The following is an 18,165-nucleotide window of genomic DNA, read 5'->3' as shown; positions in this document are numbered from 1 at the left end:
CTCCACATGATGTCAAAAGCCCACTATTAATGCTGACCTTTGCTAGACATCATCTTTTTTAAAAAATATTTTTGAAAAAAAATGTATTCATTTAAACACTACTATTTAGATTTCTGCTTTTATATTTCAAGAAAAACAACAAAGTTTTCAGGAAATACAGCTTTCATCTTGGCCAACATTTTTATGGATCATTCTACTGTTGCTTGAGGTGAGTGATAACAAAGCAAAGCTCACAAAACAAATCCATGCAGAGTCAGGCCTTCTATGTCTGTAAGCCTACTATTGCTGTAGCTAGTGATAAAATATTTGCCCTTCAACAACCACAGCCCAATGAGTGCTTCTTTCCTAATCCATAATCATTATGCATGCATTGTTCCAACAGTCAGCTTTGAACAATTTGACTCTTAGGCTTCTCCGTTAAGAGCTTAAAAGGCTTTCACTTGCTGTACCCTCCTTTTTTTGCTACACAAAGAAAATTGCTGAGATACATCAAATACTGGTTTGCTAAAGATATTATCATATGAAACCTGCTTACTCAAACAACATGCTCTTCCTATAAAGTACAGAGCACAGAACCATGACATGAAGGATGACAATTTTGATGTACTCACAATGGGCAATGGTATCTCAGTGCATGTCCCCAGCTCACGTTTAAATGCACATCCTGTCTCATGCAGTCTAGTAGCACTCTAACCCTCACTTTTACAAGGGATTAACTTTCACTAAACTGAAACTGCACCCTTTCAATACATGAATCTCTGTTCTGCATTTCTTTTGTGATAACTTGCATTTCAAATGGCTGCCTGGTTTTAGTTTTGGTGGACTTTTTTTCTTAGTTTATTTATATTTTTAAAGGAAGGTTATCTTGAGTTTCCAAACTATTTTCCAGGCATACACTCGTAAAAAATAGGACTTACACATACTTCAGCCCAAAGTAATTTTTGCAAAAGTTTGCAAACAAGAAATCATTATTTAAATTTATGCCTCTTTAGAGAGCTTTCCTATTAAAAAAAATCTGATAATATTCCAAAATAATACTTTATTTATAAAATGTCTTGATTTTCAAAAATACATAGAAATTTGTAAACAAAATTTTGCAAAGATTTTTTTGCTATGAGATTATTACTGTTCCAGTTTGTTACATGTAACAAGAAGCCTATTGTCTTCACACTGGCAGCATGTGCAAAAACTAACAACATATTCTAAGAGACATTTAGGCATGACAGACGAGGAAACTTGCTTAGACAAAAATAACTGAAGTGCATCAATGGTCAAAAGTTTGAGGCATTCCCTTTTTTTTCCAAACAGAAAGGTACAATGAGAAAGATTCAACTGATGAATCAAACTAAAAAACCAAACCAAAACAAAACAAAAAAACACACACACAAAAAAAAACCAAAACCAAAAAACAACAAAACAAAAAAAAACCAAAATGCATCAATTAAAGAAAATAAACAGTTATAGAAGTCTGATTGAAAACTGTAGAAAAGGAGGATGCAAATTGTTCCAATTTGCTTTCATGCTGAGAGTATTTGCCATGCAGGAGGAAAAGTCAGTAATTTTTCTCCCACTTCCAACACACAATAACAAAGACAGACCTTGAGCAATTTTCTAAGATACTTAAACAACAGATGTATAGGTTGTCTTGTTTCTAGCCTTTTTGTCTTGTTATTGAGCAACACTGAAAGCTTCTTACAGCTAGCACTTCACCATGCAACTTTTCTTCCAGATGTGAAAGCATGGTTTATTAGCTTGTAAAACATCTGCATGTTTTTACAAAGGCTGGTTCATGCAAAAAAATCAAAGTAAGCAACATAAGCAGAAGAATTAGGTTTTTTTTGCATTATCATTACAACAAAAACTGTGTGAAGAAAAAAAATGCTAAAAGCAAATTTCTTCTGTCCATACATAAAGTGTCAAAGCATTCAGTCCCTCAGCAAACAAATATTAACTAGCACATAGAATATTGAGTTAAACCATGATCTGCTTTATTTCTCCTCTGAAATTCCATCATTCTGTTTTGCAAGGATTTCATATAACTTCTGCTTTGTTTCTCACTTTTTTCCCCTATCTTTTCAACCATAATACCAGACTACAAAACAACCTAAATATGTCGTTTAGTTAGTTTGGAAGTCCTAAACAATACAACTTAAAAATCAAAACAAAGGCTTCAGCCCCCTCACAGCTGATTTGGAGCTGCCAGAACTCGCACACCCAAGGAAATACATCTTTTGAATACTGGCTGTTCTAGGGCACTCTAACAGAACCAGAAGGGAAGCAGAGGGAAAGAAGAGGAAGAAAAAATCTGTGAAGGAAAAATATGAAGGAGTCATAATGACAGGCTTGAAAATTAGGGAAAAAAACTTGAAGATTAAGTGTATGGATAGTAAAGATATGCTGGTGAAAGAAAAAAATTCACACTTTCATTTTGATTTAGAAACACAAGTACTCTAAAGGTTTGTGGAAAAACGTTTGAAGATATAGAGACAAATCAGTGGTGCTACAACACTGAAGATGGAATAAGAAACTTTACCAAAAGTCAGCTTGAGAAGACTGTTTAAAGGCTTCTTAACATTCATAAGACTAAAACCTAGTAACCCAGTATAACTTCACAGTATGATTTCTGTGCTCATTTTGTATTGTTTTGCTGATTGGGGTGAGGGGATGTCTGGTTGAGTTACTCAGCACAATTATAAATCTCTGTAATCTCCAGATTTCTTCCTAATTAGTGAATTTAGCCTATCGATACATATTCTAACAGAGAAAAGCCGTGAACTTCAATCTATGAATTAGCAGGATAAACTATAATGGCATCATCAGAGACCTCTGAATGCAGTCTCGCAACGAGAATCTTTAGGACTTAAATTATTTGCCAGGATATTGAGCATGGCACAGAAGGTGAAAGTAGACAGCCCGAATTCTGTATATTAAAAGTGCTTGGTGTGTCACAGCCTTAAATATTAGCAAAAAAAATTGAATATTTATTAATACTGCAATTTTGGTTAAATATAAGCTAACTTCAGATCTTGTTTCTAGTAGTTTAGGAAGGTAGATAAAGTCTGTAAACTTAATTAAATCATACACAAAATGTTCTACAAATCACAAGGATGGCCTTACCTGAATGCATTTTACTTTTATGTGTTCAACTATATAGTATTACTTTATGAATTGAAAGGGACAGTACTGAATCTAAATGTAGTTAATTTTAAATTGCATTAATGAAAAGACTATGAAAATCCACTCTAAAGCAATCACAGCAGAATAACACTAGGTCTGTATTGCCTGGGACAAAGGCTAATCCAGAATTAAAATGGATAATATGACTTATATAATAAGAGGCCTCAAAAAGGACAAAAACAGATGCATATTTATGTGTAGTCATGAAGCTTATGAATATCTTGATTATCTGCTTTAAAACATCTGCTTACCTACATCATCCAGAGAAACTAAGGAAATAAATAAAACATACCTGTATTAGAGAGAGATCCTCAAGGTTCAATCTGAAGAGGTAGTTTCTGGGGTTAAAAAAATAGTAGATAAAAATTAATTGTTACTAGTGTTGCTTAAAAAAGTGTTGCTAGTGTTTAAATAAAAGCAAAATTAATGCATGTAAAAGACAGGAAAAAAATTAAAAAGTAACAGGTATTCAGGGCTTCAAATTCTTTCAGGGACTGTCTTAATGTATAGCCCTTTGGGCTAAGGATTAAGTTAATTTCTAAAACAGATTTTCGGTTTGAAGAACTGGCTGAATGTGAATAATGTAGATATTTATACTGCATGAATGTACATCTGATTCATTGCTCCAGTCTTCCTTTAGAATCAATGTGAAGAAATACTCTGTGCTTTGGCAGATTCATTTCACCAGGGTCAGATATCTACATGAGAATAAGAGGACAGGTAGGTTAAAGCTGTCCATTTCTCTCCACAAAGAGATGCAATTAGCTCAGCCACATATATGTAAAGTTTGAAGCAAAGGATCCCAGTATGATGGACTACCTATAGAAGCCTCAGAGCTTATACAATTCTGAATGAAGTCCTGTCATACATGATTTAATTTCTTTGAAACCTGAGATTTTTTTTCCCCACGGACAGCAGGAACTACACACAAACCAACCAAGCATTTTCAAAAGCCTGTGTGTTTATTGCAAAAATATTTCTCACTCCACTTTTTCTAAACAGCAATATCACTGCAGCTACAGAACTTGGGAAGAGTTCAGGCAAACCGCAAGACATTACACAAAGGCACTGCTTGAAACCTGGGGAAAGGATGGGGTTGGTAGACTCAGAAAGGTGAGGGTGCCCCACTGACCAAAACTACTTCCTCCAGTCCATACTGGTGCAATAGGTGCATGCTATCACAACTCCTTCTAATACATTGTGTCTATCGAGTTAAAGCAGCTGTCTTGTTACCCATGTTCTGATAAACCAAGTGCATTGGTAGCCCTCATGGTGTCAGCCCGCGACCCTCAAAAAAATGAGCAAATATCACACCATCTTTCAGCTGATTTCAGCACATCCTTCCCTAGCATAGATTGTCTTTTTTGCTAGGTCTGAATACGGCTTTTCTATGTTCCATGTCCATATCCCTCCTGCACCATTTTTTTTGTTTCTTTCTTAGTTTCTTCTCACACTTCTTCTTTTCATTATTGTTTTTTTTCCTACATTTTCACAGAAATAACATTCTTCAGTCCTCGTCTGCCTAATTTTTACCTTATTTAAATCAATTTTGATTTTCCAATGCCACTACAGAGTGATTATGTCTTAGAGATTAAATAATTTTTAAATAATAATATAAATTACTTCAATTTTAATTTAGTCATAAAATATCTGTAACATCAATTTATAAGATTTTAACAGATTCACTGAAAGTAACAAAAAACACATGATAAAGAGATGAGTAAATTTAAACTTTAAATATTTGCAATATTCACAGATTATCTGCAATATTACCTCCATGCGAGTAGTAGAAGTGTAATCAAAATTAAAATTAGGCCACATTTTGAGATAAAAATTCTTTCCAAAGAGGTATGAGGTATTGTTAATGGGCACAGATGGTCAGGACCTGCAGTTTACATCCCTCTTAATTTCTTTTAAATGAGACAGTAGGGAAGCAGAAAGGAACAAAACCAAATTGTGTCTTACTCAGAAACACAATCAATGTCATGGCAAATTTAATTTATGGACTTTGGGAAACAGCTATGTGTATTTATTTATCAACTCTGGTACTTCTATGGTCTACTTAAATTGTGGCTGTACAGGAATCGGGTCACTAGTTTTTCCTAGGAGTATTGCTAAAGAGGGTTACTAAAAATACAGGAGTCGGCCTAATAAGGGCAAGAATTCATGATAAAGTAAAATAAAGACAGAATATTTATTATTAGCACAGGTAAATCACCACAAAGAAATAACTAAAATACTTGGGTTTGAGTGAGACCTGAACTGGGTAAACAAAGAAAACAGTACATTGCAGAACAGTGTTTACACAAAGCTTCACCAACAAGCTACATGCAAGTGGACTTGAAAGACTTTCACCAAAACACCAGGAAGCAATGCATTTCTAACACATCTCCACCCTCTCTGTAAGGACAAAAAAATAACTTCTGCAAAATGTCTTGCTCAGAATTATTCAGCAGGGAACATAAATACTTAGTGTGCTCCTCATCTCAGTATATATACATTTCCATCAATTGTCACTGTACTACTTTCACTCCAGATATCATAGAAACCTACTTCATTGCTGTTGCAAATATTTTTTTTCACCTACAGAAAGAAAACTTTTTTTCTTCCAGAGAAACCAAACTGCATCCCCAGCAGGTATAAACTGTTTTCTTAACCCAGTGTATCAGACTTACAAGAGTGGCACAGAAATGCCCCATCTCACCCTACAAATGCAGTCGCTGTTGCAGAATATATGAGCAGACAGTGTGGCTCACACTTTTAAGTTTAGGGTCAGTACTTCATGTAGTGTCATTTCCATCTGTATGTGTACTTTATCTTCAGATATCTACTGAAGATTTATCTGTGATGAGGCCTTTTTAGGACAGATTATCAAATTATTAATGTCTTTTTATGGTCTTTCATTCTGACATCATTTCAGCCTATTAAAAAGTAATCTATTGTCCCAAAATGTAAAAATTCTAAACTAATAAATGCATAAACATACTGTCAGCCTGAAAAAAAACAGAGATTCAACATTTCCCTTGTTTTTTTCTTGAAAAATGAGATTTGTACCCTATTCAGTAGAGCACAACACTTCTACATATTAATATATTCAGTGTGATATTAGAAAAATTCACCCTGTGTTAGTGAGACTAAAATGTATATTTTCATGTGAGTGAGTCAAGAGACTGAGCTAATTAGTTGACATTTTTCAACTTCCTGTGGCTGCCAATAACCAATTAAAATATTATTTTCAGCTTCATAAAACCAACAGAAAGAAAATGGAATAGCAATGTGCAAGAGACAGTACAACATTACACCTTAGCAACATAAACTGGGCAAATGGACAGCACAGATTGGCTGTGACTACACAAATAATGCTAGGATAAGTGGCAAACTAGCACTCCGAGAGCAATCAGGGCTCTTCCTACCTAGATGGGCCCATTTCAGTAAAACTTGCAGGACTACACTTAGCTCCACAAATACAACAGTTGAACATTCTAAGACGTGCATCTCTAACATGCGAGAACTCATTCACTCATTCAGATAGGGCACATATGAGAAAAAAATAAGAAAAAAAAAAAGGCATGCCAGTAAAAAAGCACAATGGAAATGTAGAATTAATATATCTGTCAGTGCAAAGAAAAAGTCAGTGCCAATTTTCATTACATCTGCAGAGCTGTTACGGTGACATAGGTGACAACACTTTTGCAATGTGTTATTGAGATTATGCCCTGGACCACCATTTTTCGACCTCTGGTCAGCTTTATTCTAGTGCATTTATGCTTGAAGGCAACAAAGGATGCGAAATAAGAATGAAATTACATTTTTGAAACACAGATACAGACTTCTTAGCACACAGGCCTGTCTCATTTCCAAATATGGTAATAATAAGCAAGACAAATACAACTTTGCATGCTGGAATTAAAGTGATTTGACAGTGGTGATAATTGGCAAATTTGTTTTCATTTGGTGCTTAATGAATGAGGAAAGCAAATATGTTACATAAATCTGCAAACAGAAGGACACTTAATGAGAAGAAAACACAACTAACACTGAGAAAAAGCAGTATCCTGTACTCCTTCAGAGATCTAGCAGGCAATAAGCATTTTGCTTTACATTCATGGCACTGAACAACTTTTCTAGCTCAACTATGATTACTAAAACCTGTTAGTCATGAGCCTGTTCAAATCCAAGGGCAAAGACTTCCACTGATATCAGTGGGAACTGAATGAAAACACACAAAAAGCGTGCTCCAGTCACGTCCTTGATGACAATATATTTTAATTTATTGCAGTGTGACTACAGATAAAAGTACAAAACTAATCTTCTTTACGTTCCTAAACAAGTCTGTGTCAAAAAACAACTGAAAACCCATAAAGATTCAAAAGTATATCAGGTTAGTAATGGTTGTTAAATCCAGCATTTTACCCTTTTCTCTGTGAAATTGCAAGTTATAAAAGCTGAATGGAACAATAATAAATACTCTTGCATTAAACACAGACATGAATTAGAAGAACATTAAGATGGCACATACAGTTCAGGAAAACATGGATTCAGGACGAAGCTTTTGAAAAAAAAGATGGCAAAATATATGCCATAACATAGCATAAAAACCTCCAAAACCCATCCTCAGCCCCCACATGCATCTGCAATTGGAAGTCTGAATCAAAAAATAGCGGTTGCAACAAACTCAGAAACTCAAGGTAAGACCAGACATGCTGACAAATCTCCTGAAAATAAACCAGTAAGAGATTCCTTTCTCTTCACTTCTTTCAAGAAACTATTTCACCTGAAAGAAGAAAATTTTATTTAATTTGTTGGAAGGAAAAATATTACAAGTGAAAATGAAAAGTATGAGCTGTGGAAGAATCAACCATTAAGTAAAAAGTCACAATTCCACAATTAAGATGGTGAAGTTCTGTGTAGCAGCCAATTCTAATTCTGCAGTGTAGTAAAATCAGCAATTGGAAATAAAATTTAAAAAAAAAATTTAAGAATAGGACAAAAGGAGATAATCAATATAAATTAAAAAATATGATGTAGAAAATTCATTTGGTTATATTAAGAAACCATAGGAAAAATACCTGAAAAATCCAGCGATGAAACACTGGAAATAAGAGAAACCTAATCAAAGTGGTCTAGTTGAACCATTTATGAAAACGGTCAATTTACAATAATAAAAAGAAGAATAGTCAAAAGTAATATTTTGTCTGCACTTTGCAGGAAATGAAAGCCTCAGCAAATCAGAATAATGAAATGAGCGTCTTACTGGTAAACGTTAAAGCTGTGAAAACAGCATATGCACAGATTTAAATATTTTCAGACTAGTAGGTCATGATAATTCAATTTAAAAATTATGGAGAAGTGATTTTTTTTCCTTATTGCTCTTTTTAAATAATTTCTAGAATTACAGGTGTTGTTGAGGAATGAAGATGATCCATGTTTTAGTAACATTTAAAAGGGCAAAGGGAAGACTCAGGTGATCACAGGCTGATCAGTGAGACAACGAGTTGATCAAACAGAATAAGAAAAACACTACTGTAGTCTATTAGGAAAGAATCCCATTAACCATTAAATTAATCCATTCTAAAATCTGATTTCCTTCTCTGATGTTTGCTCCTCAGGATTACCAAATCTTACTACATTCACTTCTCTGTGCCTCCTCACTCAACCTCAGCAATGACTGGAGATCCTAGAACATAGGACTCCCACACAGATTTTCAACAACAGCCAGGCATCATTTCTATGTATTTCTTGCCCTGGGCATATCCAGAAAAAGCAGAAAGGCACCAGTGGCTCCTGAAGCTCTGGAGCTCACCCTCTTCCTGAAGTCCCATCGTGCCATGTCATCTCAAATATGCATTAACATCTCCTGTTGGCCCCGGCTTCTCACATACAGCACTCAAGTTCCCCAGCTGACAATGGCCTTGGAATATTTGCCACCTGTCTGCCTCCAATGCATGCAGATCAAGGATTTTTCTAAATATTATGCTTTAGTATAGATGAATCCAGGAGATTATTCAGCTATTTATTTAGTAAGATGTCTTTAGATTCAACTTTATCCTGAAATATCACCTCAACCAAAATCTTAATCCTGTACTTCATAACTTTGGCTAACCAAATCAGTAATATTATTTTATTGCTACCACACATATGTCAAAGTACACGCCTCCAGTTTTTACATTCTGGAAGATATTGCATATACTACACAATATCCACTCATATTAAGAGCCATGCAAATTCTATGTGGTGTTGTTACCATTTCATTGTTCAATATATTAATCTGTTTATTTTCAAGATTATTTGAAATTAAATTCAAATGCAGCTGTTATATCTCCTCCAAAAAAATGGAAATGGGCTTAAAACCAGAAATTTTAGACAGTTTAAACTTTTTGTAGTCTCTTCTCCTACAGTAACCAAGTTCAGCACATACAGTTTTCTTGAACTGTTTGGGGTTTTTTGTGGGAGAAAGGTTGGGGGAGAAAGTTAAAAGTCTAATGTAGCAAACATTTGGATTCTTTTTAATTTTTCTTATTTTATTAAGAAAATAAATTGCAACAATAAAATTATCAAAAAATTTTGTAAGTGATCACATTAATGCTAAAGGTACTAAAGGAAGGAGAATCTAAGCTTGATGGCCCAAATGGCCCAAATGGCTCACTGTACATGACGTACAAAAGCAGGATTCATACCAAGGGAAGCACATGATGTTAACAAATCTCTATATAAAACGCAATCTTGCTCCCATCAAACTTTGAGAGGTGAAGGTCGTGCTCAGTGTGCATCATTGCACTGTTAAATTTTCTGATTGCACACTTGGAATGAGGACTGAGACCTACACACCTACTTAGCATCTGATCAATCCTCTCACAACATGAGTGTAGTGACTCAAATTAATCCATAAGGGCACTGTAAGTAACTAATGCAAGGCAACAGAGTTTCAGAAGCAGTTGAGAGTCCTTCACAGAACTGACTGCAGCTCTATGTGATACCTCTCTAGGACTTGTATATCATATCTGTCAGCCTCTGGCCAGCTGGTAGCTCCCTGCCCTGCATTTCAGTGCTGTAAAGGCACACACACGCATCCAAGTTCAGCAAGGAGCAAACTGCTGGAAGTGTAGGGCAGAAACGCTGTGTTTGGACTAACACTCATTGAGAAAGAAAGGAGCAGCTAACTGAAATAAGAACGTGGTCAAACACGGAACCAACAGTAGATATAACTTGCCACATTCTGCGGCAGGACATGTACTACTTCCAGCACACATCAAGTGTGCATATATTAAGTCATGACTTGAATTAAATACAGGTACCTTCAGAATACCACTCTTCTGATATAATTTCTAAAGACACGTATGGTCAGTCTTTGCGAATGAAGATTTGGGAAAGGTCATTACCCTTCGAGCCTGCACAGTGGATTTTTTAGGTGAGACACAGCGTGCGCTGAACTGAGCCCACTCTTTAATCCTGAGGTTCATCCGCCAGGGCCGAGCGAAGCTCGGACGGTGGCAGCGAGGTCCTCCGGACGTAGGTTTGTTTAGAGTGACCTTCTCTTAGATGGATGGCCTTACAGGGCTGACGAGCTCCATCTGCCCGGAGGGGTTCCCTGACTGGGAATCGAACCTGGGCCGCAGCGGTGAGAGTGCTGCATCCTAACCACTAGACCACCAGGGGGCCCACAATTTCTAAAGGCAGCTTACACTGAAATAGCAGTGTTCTCTGCCAAAGAAGTTCCATTTACCACTGCCATTTCTCTTTTCATCTTACCCTGAGTCAACTCCAGGGCTTCTCTGATGATGCATCATGTTAGCTACTCTAATTAAAATGCCAAGACATTAAATCAGCACAAGAAAACAAGTGATTTTTGTGGACTTAATGAACTGACTAGTGCTACTCTGCAACCAGACTATTACCAGTGTTGGTGCAAAGGAGGAGAAAATTGCATAGTGGAACCAGACATGAGCAGGAGAGGTAAAAAGCATGAGCTTTTAAAAATATTCAGGTACCTGTTAGCAAGATAGAAAAGAGAAGCAGTAGGAGGAGAAAGACCTTTCTCTTTCTGCAGAGGTAGGATGATAATTTCTCATAGATTTAACATTAAACCATACTTTAGATTAGATTAGATTAGTCCAGTTCAATCAGTGGAAGGACAGACACTGATTACCCTGAACCGAGTGTTTAACGAGCAATGAAACCCAGATGGATGTTCAAAGAATATAGTATTACTTTGCAGTGCCTGTATGTTCTCCCAGTATGTAGTCCTCAGAGCATCTCATTAACAAGAAGGTCTCATACTTTCCTGCTGGGAACAGACAACGGCAAGAAACAAACCTGTACAGTTATTTATTCCTTTATTAGAGATTCTTGAGCCACTCTTAATGAATCCTTTAATTTGCTTTTCTGTTATTATGGAAAGAAGTGGTAATGGTTCAAATTAACGTTCCCAAACACACATCTAATTAAGTGAGCAGGCATACTGTTACAGTCCTTCATCAGCGAGATAAGGAGTGACTGAGGCAATAAGCCACCTCAAAGCAAGTCATAATCCTAAAAAGCAAGTTTAATTAACTTGCAGGAGAATACACAGGAGAGAGCCACCATTATTAGGATGCTCTGTACAAAAAAATAATGTCATATATGTCTAAATATATATTAGCCAATTAAAAAGAAAGTTGAATAGCTTTGAGACCTATTTCTGATAGTAACTATATCATTTAAAAGCATAGCTGAACTAGCCCAACTTAAAATTAAAAAAAATTAAAAATTACCACATCTCAAGAATGAACTCAAGCTAGGCTGCTACCACTTCATAATTTCAAACATAAGAGGCTTGGGAAAAGAGGATAACTTCCTTTTCCCTTTAAAAATAGACATAATTCTTCTTTCATGGTTTGAATAAAACCATTAAGGAAATAAGAACAGATTGAAAGGAAAATGTAACTTATTACTTTGAATTTCAACATTTTTCCCTAACCTACTGGGTTTGAGACATGCTTCTAGTTGATTCTCTTTTTACCAAAATGGCTGGAACACTTTTAGCAATTTCTCATTTATAAAAACTAGAGCTGCTCTGTGTTAAGTGTATTGCCAAGGAAGAAGGAGAAAAAAAGGCAATGCACAATTTGCCTGAGAAATTCAGACGTTGTTGTATCCTTCCTCTAATCTGGTCTATTCCCCTTTCAATTGACCTTTCCAAAGAAACATATGACAAAGCACTTTCACACAGCAAAAGAAGGCAAGGTTGTTATTGGGGAAATCTATGAATCTCTATGCTTACTGGTATTTCAAAATACAGAAATCATTATAATATTTGTTTACATGCTAAGTTAGTCCACTAAGTAACACACAGAGAAACATTCATCTGAATATTTTATTAGGATTTATCAGGATAAGATAAATAAGCAGTCTCTCACTTCCTTGAGCTTACTGAGGAGCTAATGCCCTGAGAGTAATCCTTCATTGATGCCACTTAATTATAAAAGTAAATTCTGCCCTACCATGTGGGTTAGGTTTTTTTAAGAAAACAAATGAATTCCCGAGAAGGTTTCAGATCACTGTACAACTCATTTATTTTTATCTGCCAGGTCATATGCAATATTAAGAACAATGCCTGTGGCAAATTTAAAGATACAGGTTCATGGGAACATGGATTGGATGATTAACTTGAAGGTACTAGTGTGGGGCCCCCTGGTGGTCTAGTGGTTAGGATGTGACGCTCTCACCGCCGCGGCCCAGGTTCGATTCCCAGTCAGGGAACTCCTCCGGGCAGATGGAGCTCGTCAGCCCTGTAAGGCCATCCATCTAAGAGAAGGTCACTCTAAACAAACCTACGTCCGGAGGACCTCGCTGCCACCGTCCGAGCTTCGCTCGGCCCCAGTAGATGAACCTCAGGATTAAAGGGTGGGCTCAGTTCAGCGCACGCTGTGTCTCACCTAAAAAATCCACTGTGCAGGCTTGAAGGGTAATGACCTTTCCCAAATCTTCATTCGCGAAGACTGGCCATACCTACCTACTAGTGTTGGAATGGTACCATTCATAGATTACTGCAGATGGTGTAAAGAAACCAAAACAAGGCTTCAAAACTCCAAAACCAGCTCAAGACCTATAGGAGAACTGGATGTTTTGCATAAAAAAATAAAATTATCAACCAGCAATAACCATCTCACAAGGACTGAAAGACGACCCTCGGAAGCTGGGGGTGGGGAAAGAGGAGCAGATACAATTGTTAACAATCTATTTTTGCACAGCAACTACAGAATGGCCACAACATCAGAAGACCACCTTTGTTTCCCAAACTGGACAGGCAAGACTAATCTTCACAGTATAAGACTAGTAATTACTTTCCCAGTTATTGCCTACTTTAGTAAAATATTATGGAATAATGTCCCTTTTGATCTCTATCTCAAAATATTTCTGTTCTTATTTTGCTTGCCCCGGCAAAATGTAACAAAAGTCATTGTTTCCTGACTAAATTACCATGACCAACTTAAACTGATTTGGTTGTCTGCCAACACTACTGTATAGCTCATACTGCTGTTTCCTTCCTTAGATGTACCTGCTGACGGATTTATGGGCAGGTACTGCACACACACTCAGTCCTTGTTATCCTGCACTACAATTCCACCAATCCTCTTCATTTGCCTTCCAGCAGTCCTTTCCTACACTTCTAACGAGTTTCAGTTAATTTTTTTTAAGCATATATAAACAGAATAATACACACTACTATGGTTTAAAGTCTTTCAAGAATCTTGTGCAACGAGATCAAAAGTTCTCTGTCACTCCAGGAGACACCCTCTGAGGCATCATAGGATCACAGAATCACACAGAATCACAGAATCAACCATGTTGGAAAAGACCTTTGAGACCATTGAGTCCCAACACCACCCTGTAAACTAGACCATGGGACTAAGTGCACATCCAGTCTCTTCTTAAATACTTCCAAGGATGGTGACTCCACCACCTCCCTGAGCAGCCCATTCCAATGTCTGATCACTCTCTCTGTAAGAATTTCTTTCTAATGTCTACCCTAAACCTCCCCTGGCACAGCTTAAGACTGTGTCCTCTCGTCCTACTGCTGGTTGCCTGGGAGAAGAGACTGACCTCCACCTCGCTCCAACCTCCTTTCAGGGAGATGTAGAGAGTGATAAGGTCTCCCCTGAGCCTCTTCTTCTCCAGGCTAAACAACCCCAGCTCTCTCAGCCGCTCCTCATAGGCCCTGTGCTCCAGTTCCTCCATCAGCCTCATTGCACTTCTTTGGACACTCTCCAGCACTTCAGTGTCCTTCCTGAACTGAGGGGCCCAGAACTGGACACAATACTCAAGGTGCTGCCTAACCAGTGCCGAGTACAGAGGCAAAATCACTGCCCTGGTCCTGCTGGCCACGCTATTCCTGACACAGGCCAGGATACCATTGGCCTTCTTGGGCACCTGGGCACACTGCTGGCTCATGTTCAGCTTCCTGTTGATTAGAACCCCCAGGTCTCTCTCTGCCTGGTTGCTTTCCAGCCATTCTGTCCCCAGCCTGCAGTGCTGCATGGGGTTGTTGTGGCCAAAGTGCAGGACCCGGCACTTGGCCTTGTTAAACATCATATCACTGGATTCAGCCCATTAATCCAGCCTGTCCAGGTCCCTCTGCAGAGCCCTCCTACTCTCCAGCAGATTGACACTCCCCTGCAACTTGATGTCATCTGCAAATTTGCTGATGGTACACTCAATCCCCTCATCTAGATCATCAATAAAGATATTAAACAGAACTGGGCCCAACACTGATCCCTGGGGGACACCACTAGTGACCAGCCACCAACTGGATGCAGCACCATTCACCACCACTCACTGGGCCCGGCCCTCCAGCCAGTTCCTAACCCAGCACAGAGTGCCCCTGTCCAAGCCGTGGGCTGCCAGCTTTTTCAGGAGTATGGTGTGGGAGATGGTGTCAAAGTCTTTGCTGAAGTCCAGATAGACCACATCCACAGCCTTCCCCTCATCCACCAGGTGGGTCGGTCACCTGATCATAAAAGGAGATCAGGTTGGTCAGACAGGACCTGCCCTTCCTAAACTCATGCTGGCTGGGTCTGATCCCTTGTCCATCCTGTAGGTGTCATGTGATTGCACCGAGGATGATCTGTTCCATAACCTCATCAGGCACCGGGGTCAGGCTAACAGGTCTGTAGTTTCCTGGGTCTTCCTTCCTGCCCTTCTTGTGGATGGGTGTCACATTAGCCAGCTTCCAATCATCTGGGACCTCCCCGGTGGGCCAGGACTGCTGAGAAATGATAGGGAGTGGCTTAGCAAGGTCTTTTGCCAGTTCCCTCGTTACACTGGGATGGATCCCATCTGGTCCCATAGACTTGTGAGGATTCAAGTGGCTCAGCAAGTCACTAATTTCTTCCTCCTGGATAACAGGGGGGTTATTTGGCTCCCTGTCACTGTCTACCAACCCAGGAAGCCAGCTGTCCTGACGACAACCTGTCTTCTTGTTGAAAACTGAGGCATAGAAGGTGTTAAGTATCTCAGCCTTATCCTTGTCTTTGGTAACTATGTTCCTCTCCATGTCCTTGCCCTTCCTTTTGCTATCAATGTATTTATAAAAATACTTTTTGTTGTCCTTAACAGAAGGGGCTAGATTAAGTTCAAATTGTGCTTTTGCCTCTTTAATTTTCTTTCTACATGACCTAAGAACATTCCTAAACACTTCATGTGCCTGCCCTTTTTTCCAAAGGTGATAGACTCTCTTTTTTTCCCTAATTTCCTGCAAAATCTCCATGTTCAGCCAGGCTGGTCATCTTCCCCACCATCTCGCCTTTCGGCGCATAGGCACAGCCTGCTCCTGCGCCTTCAAGATTTCTTTCTTGAAGTATGTCTATCCTTCCAAGACCCGTTTGTTTTTAAGGGCTGTTTCCCAAGATACTCTCTGAACTAGCCTTCTGAACAGGCCGTAGTCTGCCTTCCAGAAGTTCAGGGTAGAGGTTTTGTTGATGCCCTTCCTTACTTCACTGAGTATTGAAAACTCTATCATTTTGTGGTCACTACCCCAGATAGCTTCTGATCACCACATCTCCCACCAGCCCTTCTCGGTTTGTGAACATCAGGTCTAATGGGGTCCCAGCTTTGGTAGGTTCATTTATCAGCTGCAACAGGAAATTATCCTCCATACACTCTAAGAATCTCCTAGACTGACTCTTCTCCTTCGTGTTGAGTTTCCAGCAGACATCCGGCAGGTTAGTCACCCACAAGAACAAGGGCTGGTGATTTTGAAACCTCCGCCAGCTGCTTGTAGAATAATTCATCACCCTCTTCATCTTGGTTGGGTGGTCTGTAACAGACTCCCACCAGGATGTCGGCCTTGTTGGCCTTCCCCCTGATTCTAACCCATATGCACTCAACCTCATCGTCACTGACCTCGAGTTCTACAGAATTAAGAGGCTCTCTAACATATAGAACCATCCCTCCACCTCTCCTACCTCACCTATCTCTTCTGAAGAGCTTGTAGCCATCCATTGAAGCATTCCAGTCATGTGAGTCATCCTGTCACATTTCTGTGATGGCGACTATGTCATAGCTTTCCTGCTGCACAGTGCCTTCCATCTCTCTTGCTGGTTTCCCAAACTGCACACATTAGTGCACATGCACTTCAGCTGGGCTGCTACTATCACTCCTAACCCTGGCTTTCCACACTTAGGCTCTTCTCAGGAGAGTCTGGTTTCAACCTCTTCTCCCTTCAAACCTAGTTTAAAGCCCTCTTGACCAGCTCTGACAACTTATAAGCTAGGGTTCTTTTGCCCTTGCTAGGTAGATGAAGCCCATCTGACTCTAGTAGGTGTAGTACCATATTTTGCCCCACGATCAAAAAAACCAAAATTCTGTTGGTGGCACCAATCCTTTAGCCACCTATTCATAAAATGGGTTTTTCTACTCCCCTCATTCAACTCTGCTACCGCACGAATTGAGGCAAACACCACCTGTGCTCCTGTCCCATCAACTAATCGATCCAAAGCCTTAAAGTCCTTTTTAACTGCCCTGGTACCTCTTTTATTGATCTCATCACTGCCAACCTGTACTACCAACAGTGGGTAATAATCAGAGTGATGAATTATCTTGGGGAGTGTCCTGCTAATATCCCTCAGCCCAGCCCCAGGAAGGCAAGCAGATTTCCCTGTGGGATGGGTCTGGTTGGCATACAGGGCCCTCACTTCCACTCAGAAGGGAATCACCAACTACAACTACCCTTCATTTTTTCTTAATAGCTGCAGTTGTGATCCATCTAATAGATGGGGTGCAACTGAGAGACCCTCCAGACAGATCTTCTTCTTGAGTGTCATCTGCCTGACACTCTAGGTCCAGGGCCTCATTCTTTAACAGCACCTGGGGAGGTGATGGGGGTAGGAAGGGGATTCTTTTACCTCCTTGATGTGTTTCCATTCCCCCCCATCTACTTGGTCTGTTCCATCTGCCTGATGGCAAGAGAGGCAGGGCTTCTCCAACTTCTGCTGAACTTCTTTTGGGGTCAAAAGGATATGACTCCACCAGTGTATTTCCCTTCCACTTTCCCTAATACTCCTTAGCCTCTCTTCTTCTTCCTTAAGCTCTGTCACTAAATAGAGCAAATCATTCACCTGACTGCACCGTATGCAGGTGTCTTTTGCACTGTCCTCTGGTACTAACATCAGGCTCAGACATGCCCTATAGCCAGTGACCTGGACAGCTGCATCCTTCTTGGGGGGTTCTGTCTGTGTTAGAATACTGCTGCTGGCAGCAGCAGCAATGGCTTTTGATCGTTTGGAAACCATTGCTGGAGCTAGTTGAGTTTGAGAGAGAAGAAAAAAAAACAAACAAAAAATGAAAAACCAAAAAAACACAGCCACCAAACAAAAACACACACATCTACCACACAACCTACCAAGAGCCAGGAGAGTGGTTGTGCCCTTCTTGGTTACCCTGCCTGTGCGAACTGCCATGCAAAATGCCCTCACTGGCGAGCCATGTCCCTGTTTGCCCACTCCGGGTCGC

The 18,165-nt window shown here is 39.3% G+C and overlaps 1 protein-coding gene across 3 annotated transcripts in view; it reads right to left on the bottom strand.

The window, feature by feature from the left end:
• SEMA5A (semaphorin 5A) overlaps nucleotides 1-18,165 on the bottom strand; it is a 274,990-nt gene that overhangs the window by 197,499 nt on the left and 59,326 nt on the right. For all 3 annotated transcript variants that reach the window (XM_017824133.1, XM_017824131.1, XM_017824132.1), the window contains one exon: nucleotides 3,470-3,515. In XM_017824133.1, the coding sequence (XP_017679622.1) occupies nucleotides 3,470-3,515 (46 nt within the window). The remainder of the gene's footprint in view (nucleotides 1-3,469; nucleotides 3,516-18,165) is intronic.

Source organism: Lepidothrix coronata, unplaced genomic scaffold (genome assembly GCF_001604755.1).
Source record: "Lepidothrix coronata isolate B3197 unplaced genomic scaffold, Lepidothrix_coronata-1.0 Scaffold109, whole genome shotgun sequence".
NCBI classification, from domain to species: Eukaryota; Metazoa; Chordata; class Aves; order Passeriformes; family Pipridae; genus Lepidothrix; species Lepidothrix coronata.
Note: the sequence above shows the minus strand (reverse complement) of the source record. Positions and strands in the feature narration are given on the sequence as shown.